This window comes from Orycteropus afer, unplaced genomic scaffold (genome assembly GCF_000298275.1).
Source record: "Orycteropus afer afer isolate SDZICR_OR568_19922 unplaced genomic scaffold, OryAfe1.0 scaffold00780, whole genome shotgun sequence".
Lineage (NCBI taxonomy): Eukaryota > Metazoa > Chordata > Mammalia > Tubulidentata > Orycteropodidae > Orycteropus > Orycteropus afer.
In genome coordinates, this window is record NW_006922367.1 from 126201 (window position 1) to 136893 (window position 10693).

General features: G+C 35.8%; 1 protein-coding gene across 1 annotated transcript in view; it reads left to right on the forward strand.

The window, feature by feature from the left end:
- The window catches only part of CHM (CHM Rab escort protein), a gene marked incomplete at its 5' end in the record, with an annotated part of 306558 nt that overhangs the window by 108690 nt on the left and 187175 nt on the right, over positions 1 to 10693 (forward strand). The window contains 3 exons of the mRNA XM_007957699.2: positions 5887 to 6274; positions 9564 to 9680; positions 10195 to 10315. Of these exons, the coding sequence (XP_007955890.1) occupies positions 5887 to 6274; positions 9564 to 9680; positions 10195 to 10315 (626 nt within the window). The remainder of the gene's footprint in view (positions 1 to 5886; positions 6275 to 9563; positions 9681 to 10194; positions 10316 to 10693) is intronic.

The window sequence follows — 10693 nt, forward strand, 5'->3', positions numbered from 1 at the left end:
AAGGGCTGGAGGGGGGAGGCAGCATGTCTGGCCTGGCAGGAATAGGCCTTGGGTTACTGCTGGTAATCCTGTCTTCCTCTTGTAGGGTTAGAGGAGGTCAGAACATGTGGCCTCCTTACCCTTTTTGCATATATACATACCCTAGTTTGTTTATCCATTCATCTGTTATGCATTTGGGTTTTTTCCATCTTTTTTGCTATTGTGAATAATGCTGCAATGAACATGGGTATGAATATATCTGTTCATGTCACAGTTCTTATTTCTCTAGGATATATACCTAGTAGTGGGATTGCTGGATCATATGGTATTTCCATTTCTGGCTTTTCAAGGAAGTGCCGTATCATTTTCCACAGTGATGACACTATTTTACAGTCCCACCAGCAGTATATGAAAGTTCCAGTCTCTGTGCAGTCTCACCAGCATCTGTTGTTTTCTGTTTTTGTGAACTTTGGTATAGATTCTGGAGTGAGATGACATCTCATTGTTACTTTGATTTGCATCTCTTTAATGGCTAATGATCATGAGCAATTCTTCATGTGTTTGTTGGCTACCTGAATGTCTTCTTTGGTTAAGTGCCTGCTCATGTCCTCTGCCCATTTTTTAATTGAATTATTTGTCTTTGTTGTAGAGGTGTTGGAGTTTTCTATAAATTTTGGAGGTTAGCCCCTTATCTGATATGTCATTGCCAAGAGTTTTTTCCCAGTCTGTGGGTTCTCTTTTTAGTCTTTTGGTGAAATCTTTTGATGCTTTTAATATCTAATTTGTAGGTGGTCCCAGTCATCTATTTCATCTTCTGATTTTCTCTGTTGTTTTCCTATTCTCTATTTCATTTATTTCTACTTTAATGTTTTTAATTTTCCTTCTTCTTGTATACCTGGACTTAATTTTTTCTTCTTTTTCTGGTTCCTCAAGTTGTAGATTAAAGGTCATGATTTAAGATATTTCTTTTTTTTTCATGAATGTGTTTATTGCTCTGAATTTCACTGTGGTGATTGCCATTGCCTTTTGGTTTAGATATGCTGTGTTTTCAGTATCATTTAACTCTTAGAATTTTTTTTTTGTTTCACTCTTGAGTTCTTCCTTGACCCATTAGTTGTTTAATAGTGTGATATTTAGTTTCCATGTATTTATACGTTTGCTATTTTTCTTTGTATTATTAATTTCTTATATTCTTCCTTTGTGTTTGGAGAAGATATTTTTATACTGTTTCAGTCTTTTCAGGACTCATTTTGTGACATACAATGTGGTCTATCCTAGGTAATCTCCAATGTGTGCTAGAGAGAAATGTATAGTGTTCTGATTTGGGGTTGTTGTTGTTGTTAGGTGCCGTTGAGTTGGCTCCGACTCATAGCAACCCTATGTGCAGCAGAATGAAACACTGCCCATTCCTGTGCCAGCCTCACAATCCTTGCTATACCTGAGCCCATCTTTGCACCCACTGTGTGAATCCATCTCGTGGAGGGCCTTCCCTTTCTTGCTGACCCTCCACTTTGCCAAGCGTAATATCCTTCTACAGAAAGTGGTCCTTTCTGACAACATGACCAAAGTAGGTGAGATGAAGTCTAGCCATTCTCGCTTCAAAGGAGCATTCTGGCTGTACTTCTCTTCCAGGACAGATTGGTTCGTTCTTCTGGCAGTCCATGGTTCTTTTAGTATTCTTTGCCAACACCAAAACTCAAAAACGTTAATACTTCTTTGGTCTTCCTTATTCATTGTCCACCTTTCACATGCATATGAGGCTATTGAAAATACCATGGCTTGCATAAGGTACACTTTAATCTTCCAAGAGACATCTTCACTCTTCAGCAAAGATGTAGGGAGTTATATAATGTCTGTGAGTTTTTTTTTTTTTTTTTCTTTCTTTTTTTGATGGTATTGTTCAAGTGCTCTATTTCCTTGATTGTCTTTCTGGAAGTTCTGCTCATTGATGAAAATACTGTGTTGAAGTCTTCTACATTATAGAGGTGTCTACTTCTCTGTTAAGTTCTGTTTTGTTTTATATGTTTTGGTACATTGATGTTAGGTGCATATATATTTATCACCGTTATGTTTTCTTAATGGATTGTCCCTTTTATCAATACATGATGTTCTTCTTCATCTCTTATAATAAATTTTGACTTAAAGACTATTTTGCCTTATGTCAGTATGGCCACCCGTCCCCTTTTTCAGTTACCAGTTATATGGAATATTCTTTTCCATCTTTTCACTTTCAGTTTGTTGTGTCCTTGGACGTAAGATACATCTCTTGTAGAGAGAAGGTATATGGATCATATTTGCTTATTCATTCTACCACTCTCTGCCTTTTAAATGGAGAACTTAATTCATTTACATTTAATGTAATTATTGATATGTATTTACTTCAGTTATTTTGTTACCTGTTTTTGTCTTATAATTCCTTTGTTCTACTTAGAATTTTGTCATTATTTGTGATAAGTTGCTTTCTTGTGCTGAGTTTATTTGGTTTCTTCCTTCTTACCTTTTGTGTATATTTTTGAAGTATTTTCTTAGTGATTGCCATAAAAATTCCATTTGAGACCTTATGTTTACAATGACTTTTTTTTTTTAAAAATTTATTGTGATTTGGGTGAAAGTTTACAAAGCAAATTCATTTTCCATACAGCAGCTCACATACACTTTGTCTTATGACACTGACTGCAGTTTCCCACAATGCAATAGCTCTCCTCCCACTTTCTCCCCATAGTTACCTCTTCCCTATGCCCTTCTCTCTCATGCACTCCTGGCCTCTGAGCTGTCTCCCTGTGCATACACAGCCTTCTATTCTCCTATGACTGATCTCTCCAAGGAGTGTATCTTCCTAATGTAAATGTTCAGTTCATATGCCAATCTTTTGTTTGGCTGGCAGCCACAAAAGTGGGTTCAATTCCAGACCTGAATGGCAGTTAGCGGCCATAGTGTCAGAGGTTCCACCAGGCTCTATCAGACCAGCAAACCTGGTCCTGTGTGTGTGTGTGTGTGTGTGTGTGTGTAATTTTGAGTTTTGTTCCACATTGTTCTCCCACGCTATCCAGGATCTCCTATGTAGATCCCCCTCTGAGTGGTTGACAGTGGTAGGTGGGCACCATCTATTTCTTCTGGTCTCATAGTCATATAGGCTGAGTATTGCATGGTATACCAATCGCTTGGACTAATTCTTTCCAGGTGTCTTTGGTTTTCTTCATTCTTCTTTGCTCTGGACGAGGAAAGACCCATCATTGCATCTAGATGGCCGCTTGCAAACTTTTAAGATCCCAGTCACTAGTCACCAAAGTAGGATGTGTAACAATGTTTTGTGTAGTATGTCATGCCAATTGAGCTTGATGTCCCCTGTGACCATGGTCCTGAGCTCACAGGTCCAACTACTCATTCCCTCTGTGTAGCTGGCTGTGGTCAAGAAGTGACTACAGTCTTGTCCCTTGTCAGCTGTACTGTTGTTGTTGTTGTTATGTGTCGTCTAGTCGGACCCGACTCATAGCGACCCCTCCTTAGGTTTCTGAGGCAGTATCACCACAAATTAGATTGCCCCATCTTCCTTCCAAGGAGTGGCTGGTGGATATGAACCGCCAGCCTTCTGGTTAGCAGTCAAATGCCTTAGCCACTATGCTACCAGAGCTCCCTGTACTGTGTACCTGGAAATTCTTACAGAACATAAAAATACACTTGTAGAAACATTGTCTGACAACCTTATACATGGTCTTGGGTGCACTCCCCCCTGCACAAACATACCTAATCGTTCAGCTTATCCATGCATATATCCACCTATAGATCAACGTCTGCCTTCACTAACAACATAGTGCTGTATGTGCAAAATGGTTCATATTTGTTGTCTGTACCTCCCATGAACCTCTCTATGTCTTCCTCTTCCTCAGTCCCACCGTGTTGATCACTCACATTTGCTATATTGCCCTTCTCTTCATCCAAATCACATACTTTTCTCTACCTATCTAACAGTGTTCCCTCCCTTCCCCTCACACCCCTGGAAACCAGCAAAGAAAATTTCCTTCCATATATAAATCTTTCCTTGACTTTTTATAATAGCAGACAAATACAGCATTTATCTTTCTGTGATTGACTTATTTCACTCAAGACATCAAGAATAATGTCTTCCAAGTGCATCCACGTTATGCGGTGTTTTGCCAATTCTATGTTATTCTTTAGGGTTGCATAGAATTCCATTGTGTGTACGTACCATAGTTTGGTTATCCATTCTTCTGTTGATAGGCACATAGGTTGTTTGCATCTTTTTGCTGTAGTAAATAGTGCTGTGGTGACCAAGGGTGTGTACATATCTGTTCTTGTACAATAACTTATTTTTGGTTAATACTAATAATTAACATATGAATACCAAGTAACATACAATAATATTAACCTTAAAACTCATCCTAATTCTCTCCTCCTGACCCCCTTTTTTCTTATTGTTTCATTTTTCACATCATATGTTCTGTGTCTTTTGGGATAGCTTTGTATTTAGTTGTGGACATATGATAACATGAAGCTTATAGCATATAACAATTGAGTTTACTCAGTAATAATACCCTGTAGTAGGAGTTTTTGTTTGCCTATGCCATTACCTTTATTGACAGTTACTCCTTCATTTATTTATTTATTATCAGTTTCTTCCCTGTGTACTTCATCAGATCAGCTTTTTGTTAATTGTCTTACCTTTCCACTTGAAGGACACACAAGGCAGGTCTGGTGTTAACAAATCCCCATAACTTTTGCTTATATGGGAATGTTTTGAGTTTGCCTTCCTTATTGAAGGATAATTTTTCTGGATAAAGAATTCTTGGTTGACAGGTCTTATCTTTCAGTGCTATATATATATATCTTTCTGTTAACTCCTTACCTCTAATGGTTTTCTTTTTTGAAGAATAGGAGCTCTGGTAGCGTAATGCCTAAGACACTTGACTGCTAACCAGAAGGTTGGTGGTTCAAACCCACCAGCCACTCCTCGGGAAGATGGTTGGGCAATGTATTTCCATAGTGATACTGCCTCAGAAACTCAAGGAGGGGTTGCTGTGAGTTGGATCCTACTCGACAGCAAATAACAACAACAACAACAACAACAATTTATAAGTAAATGCAAGATAAGCTACATGTGCATATTGTGGGAACATAAAATAATAATCATTGTGATTGGTCTAAAGTTGATTTTTAACTGTCTCGTTTTCTAACATTTCATATTTATATAATAGTAACAAATCTATTATCTGACTATTTACCACATTATCAATGTGCATCTTGCAGTAACAAATGCCAAGATGTGAGGCAAAAGTAATACTGACTGTGATGATTAAGGTTATGTGTCAACTTGGCTGGGCCGTGATTCTCAGTGGTTTGGCAGTTATATAATGATGAAATTTGGTGGTTATATAAAGATGAGATTTAGCTGTTGTGTAATGATGTAATTTAGCAGATATGTAATGATACTGTCATCTTCCATTTTTGCATAACATTGATTTTCCCATAATGACGTGGTCTTTGGAACCTAACCATGTTGATAAGTGAGGATTGGGTGTATTATGTAGTTGCTGAGTCAGAATTTCAGCCCATATCTACTGATTTCTGAAGACTGTGCTCTTAACCACTGTGTCGATTGCTTCTAAAGTTCAATTCTCCTGTGTGACTAAAGTCTCAAAAGTGTACATGGGACATAGAATCCTAAAGCTTGGAATTTCTTTTTGTATTTTTAAAATCTTAATTATTTTTTGTATTCTTTTGAAACCTTAACAGATGAATATTTGGGTCATATAAGGCAAAATACAATGAACTGGATAAGAAAATTGGGATAAATAAATAAAAATAGCCATACAAAGTTAAAGCTATATAGAAACGTACCAGAGTACAATGATAAAAAGTTAAGTGTTGATGATTATTTTAATTTCTCAGTCAAGATTTACATGAAGATGTCGAAGAAGCTGGTGCACTGCAAAAAAATCATGCTTCTGTGACATCTGTGAACCTCACAGAAGCTGCAGATTCTGTTTGCCTGCCTACAGAAGATGAGTCATTAAGCACTGTGAGCTGTGAAATGCCTCCAGAACAAACTCCAAGCAGTAATCCAGAGAGTGCCCCTGAAATAAATGATGTCGAAGCAGTAGAGGAGAAAGAAAACCATTGTAATGATAAAATTTGTGTGCAGACAACATCTGAAGAGGAAACAAGTGAAAATATGCCTACAGCAGAATATACTGCAGAGCAACCAAAGAAAAATGTGATTACTTACTCACAAATTATTAAAGAAGGCAGGAGATTTAATATTGATTTAGTATCAAAGGTAAGTACCAATTTTACCTATCTTATAGAAAACACTGACTTTTAATTGGTTGAAAATAGCATCTGGGCCTAAACCTAATTCTCATAAGTTTATTTTCAAAGTATAGAGCATTTATTCTATAAAGAGACAGTAGCTAGAAATTTATCATTAAATTAAAATATTCTTTAAATTAAAAACCTGTTAAAATGTTTTTTCATTATATCGCAAGCATTCTTTTCTTTTTGAGCTCATAGTCCACTCTACTATTTTCCTAACATCTGGGTACTATGGATTCTGTGAAAAGAAAAATCTAATTAACCTGTTTACAAATCCATGTTACACCCAGCCAGTCTATTGAATGAACTTTTTAAAAGTCTTTATATATATTAACTGTTTTTGGACGTGTATAATATTGAGTATTGCCTTAGTTGTCTAGTGCTGTTACAACAGAAGTACCATAAATGGATAGCTTTAATAAACAGAAATTTATTTTCTCATGGTTTAGGAAGCTAGAAGCCTGAATTCAGGGTGCTGGCTCTAGGGGAAGGGTTTCTCTCTGTGTCAGCTTTGGAGGAAGATCTTTGTCTCTTCAGCTTGGTTCCTTGGAGATCTCCATGTGGATTGGCTTCAGTCTTCCCCTGTCTCTGCTTCCTAGCTTGCTTGTTTAAACTCTTTTATATCTCATAAGAGACTGACTCAAAATGTACCCTACACCAGTCCTGCCTCATTAATATAACAGAGACAACCTGTTCCCAAATAGGATTATAACCACAAGCATAGAGATGAAGATTTAAAACACATATTTTGGGGGACACACTTCAACCCATAAAGAGTATTCTAAATAAACCAATGCATTTTGAAAATCATTTGTTAAAGTTTGAGTGCTTCAGAGATTAATTTAATAGTGATTGGGACAGAGAGACTGGGAAGAGTGCTAGTGTGTTAGGTGGTGTTTGCTTCATTAACTCTAATATTACATGATTATGACTTCAGAAGAGATCCCTGGGTCTTAGGAAGGTAAAATATTGCATTAGGTTTATATGAAGCAGGGTTTTTAGTGCAAAAGAATAGAAAACTAATAAGATAAAGAATAATGACCTTAAAAGTCTAAGAAAAAGGCCTGGCTAAACAGAAAAATAGAGACCAAATCTCATAAGTTGTAGGACAATGAGAAATTGAAAAGAAGTAGAAGTGCGTAGTGAATAACATTCAACGTTTCTGAAAACTCAGCTTTCCAATATGTGTATTCTCTTAATGAAAGTTCCCAGTGTTATTAGGTAAGGGTAGAGAATAATGCATTTCCCTCACATATTCCTGATGCAATCCTATATCCTTATACTGTTGTTCCATTTTTACTTGATAGATGGCAATGTGAATATCTTTTTACTATCCATTGCTTCTTTCTATCTCATAGGGCTCTGCACCTGATTTTGTCTTGGTCTGAACTGGTTAGTGCTTTGGTTTTAACTCATATTTCTGCACCATCTCTCCCACCTTCTTCATCTACTTTGACCCTGCCGTGCTTTGAAAGACAGCATTCTTTCCACATTACGTTGACTCTTGGTCTCTGGATGGAAGTTTAATCATAGCTCACTAGTCTTCCTATTCTTGTATTCATTAGCCTTTTACCACTGTGAAATTGCTCTAGTAGATCACTTAGAGGGTGGTAAAACAGAGACTTAGATTTAAATATGCTAGATTTTTATTTTTATTATTATTAGGCTTTAGACACAAAATTCTAGCATAGTTTTAATTGGAATTTGTTTTCCCTCTTGTGTGGTAGGTATCTCAGATGCATTATTTTTTAAGCTGGCAGTTTGAATCTTAAGCTTTATTAGATTATATTAAATGAAAATACATTTTAAAATTTGATAAATTAATATTTGTAAAATTATTGTGGCTATTGAGGACCTTTGAATCTCAAGTGCTAGTTTTGCAAGCAAATAAGGTATTTGAAGTAACTTAAAAAATTGTAGTTATGTAATTAAGACTCTTGGCAATATATTCTTAAAAACATGGGCTGTATCAGTTGCACAGTGTGTTAAGCAGAAGATAACGAAGTAACATGCCTTATTTAGTCAGAGTAATCGAATTAATTTAAAAATGCCATGTCGATTTTGTTTGTTCTGCACAATTCTGAGGTAATATAATAGTTTATTAAAAAAAAATCACTTAACTGAAACTGATTTACAGCAAGTCCTTACTGACCTCTTGAATGCTCAGACTAATGGTATAGATTGATTTTTAGCTTCCCTATTTCTTTGTAGTAAAGCTAATTACATTCTTTTTTTTCTCCCTTATTATATATGTAACATTTACATTTTTTTAACATTTATCAATTTATAGACATTTAAAAGTATTTTTATAAATGAGCTATCCAAATGCTTTTGTGGTGTCCATGTGGTTAAATTTATAGCATGCTGATAATACTCTTGAAATTACCGTTTTTGTCTTTCTAAATGGATTATGAGAGATGTTGAAAGATTAAATCAGTTCCTCGCATACATGTTGGCAATAATCATCACCCTCATTTCTTGGGAGAGACTTATATAAATCTAGACTGTTTGATTAGAGAAAGACCTTATAATTTGACTGTTTCAGTGAAAATGTATCACAAATCTTTTTTTTTTCTTTTTTTTTTTTTTTGAGGGAGTGGAAGCATAACCATCTGGCTATATCCAGTCTACAGCCCTTTATCTGAAACCCTTGAGACCCAATGTGTTTTGTAATTCAGACTGTATCAAGTAACATTTTCAGCAAGGTTTTAGGCAACACTGTATAACCAAATACATTAATATTTCTATAGTGAAATTTGTGAATATTCATATTAAATGGAATAAACAAGGACAGAAGAGCTTTATATCAGTTTGTATCAAGTTTTGATGCCAACATAGTTAGCATCCAAAAACTTTTGGATTCCAGAGCTTTTTGGATTTTGAATTTCACATAATCTGTTGTGAACCTGCTATTGTTGTTGTTGTTATGTGCCGTTGATTCGGACCAGACTCATAGCAACCCCTCCTTGGGTTTCTGAGGCAGTATCACTACCAAAGTAGATTGTCCAACCTTCCGTCTGAGGAGTGGCTGGTGGGTTTGAACCACCAGCCTTCTGGTTAGCAGTCAAGTGCCTTAGGCACATGCTATCAGAGCTCCTTGTGACCTGCAGTCAGTCAATTTTTGTTATGCATTGTATTTGTAGCTATAATTCTTTTTACAAATTAAAAATATAACAATTATTTATCTATATTTATCACTTATCAGTTATTTTCTCTTTCACCTTTTATTTCATCCTCTAAAATAATTTGTACAGCTGCTGTATTCTCGAGGATTGCTAATTGATCTTCTAATAAAATCGAATGTTAGTCGGTATGCAGAGTTCAAAAATATTACCAGGATTCTTGCATTTCGAGAAGGAAGAGTGGAACAGGTATTGTAACTGGGTGTGAGCTTAAGCTATTTTCGTTCATTTTGGAAGGATAAATAAATAAGATTGCTATTTTCCTCAGAAAGCATTAAATTCTAGTCATGGATGGTGATTTACAAATATAAATGGTGAGAAATTGCTCAAACACAAACTATCCATCAACTGAAAGTTCTAGTGTTAATTTTCTTATGAGTTATGCAGTAGCTTAATGTTGGTGTTGAGAAAGCATCAGGTTCAGGTACTATTGTTAGACTTGAACTATCATTTGTTCTCAGTTTAGAGGGAGGGGTATGCCATTGGCCTTTTAATGACAAGATGAACAAGTTGGTAGACTTAAGTAAGAGAGTACATAATTTAATTAGCTCTGAAGTCAACAGAGATGCCATTAGAACTGATTAAGGTAATATGAAACAACCTGACTAGAATGGAAATAATAATAATCCTGCTATACTTTATGGGGGAAAATGTTATTTATAATACTTGTATTACTAGGAAGCAGTTTCTTAATATTTTTCAGGTTCCTTGTTCCAGAGCAGATGTCTTTAATAATAAACAACTTACTATGGTAGAAAAGCGAATGCTGATGAAATTTCTTACATTTTGTATGGAGTATGAGGAACATCCTGATGAATATAAAGGTATTATTTCATTAAATTGTATTTACCATTTGAGATTGCTTATTATTTTAATATAATTTCTCTGACTTAGTGAGCTAAGGAGCTCTGGTGGTGTAGTGCGTAAAGCATTTGACTGCTAACCAGAGGGCTGGCGGTTCAAACCCACCAGCCACTCCTCAGAAGGAAAATTGGGCGATCTACTTCCCTAGTGTTACTGCCTCGGAAATCCAAGAAGAGTTGCTATGAATTGGATCTGACTCGATGTCAGTGAGTTTGGTTTTTTGGTTTTAGTGAGCTAAATCTTACTACTTATTACTGCTTTTAAATATATTCTAACTCTGTCTCTCCAATACATTACCCATTAGCCACATGTAGCTATTACAGTTTAAATTAATTATA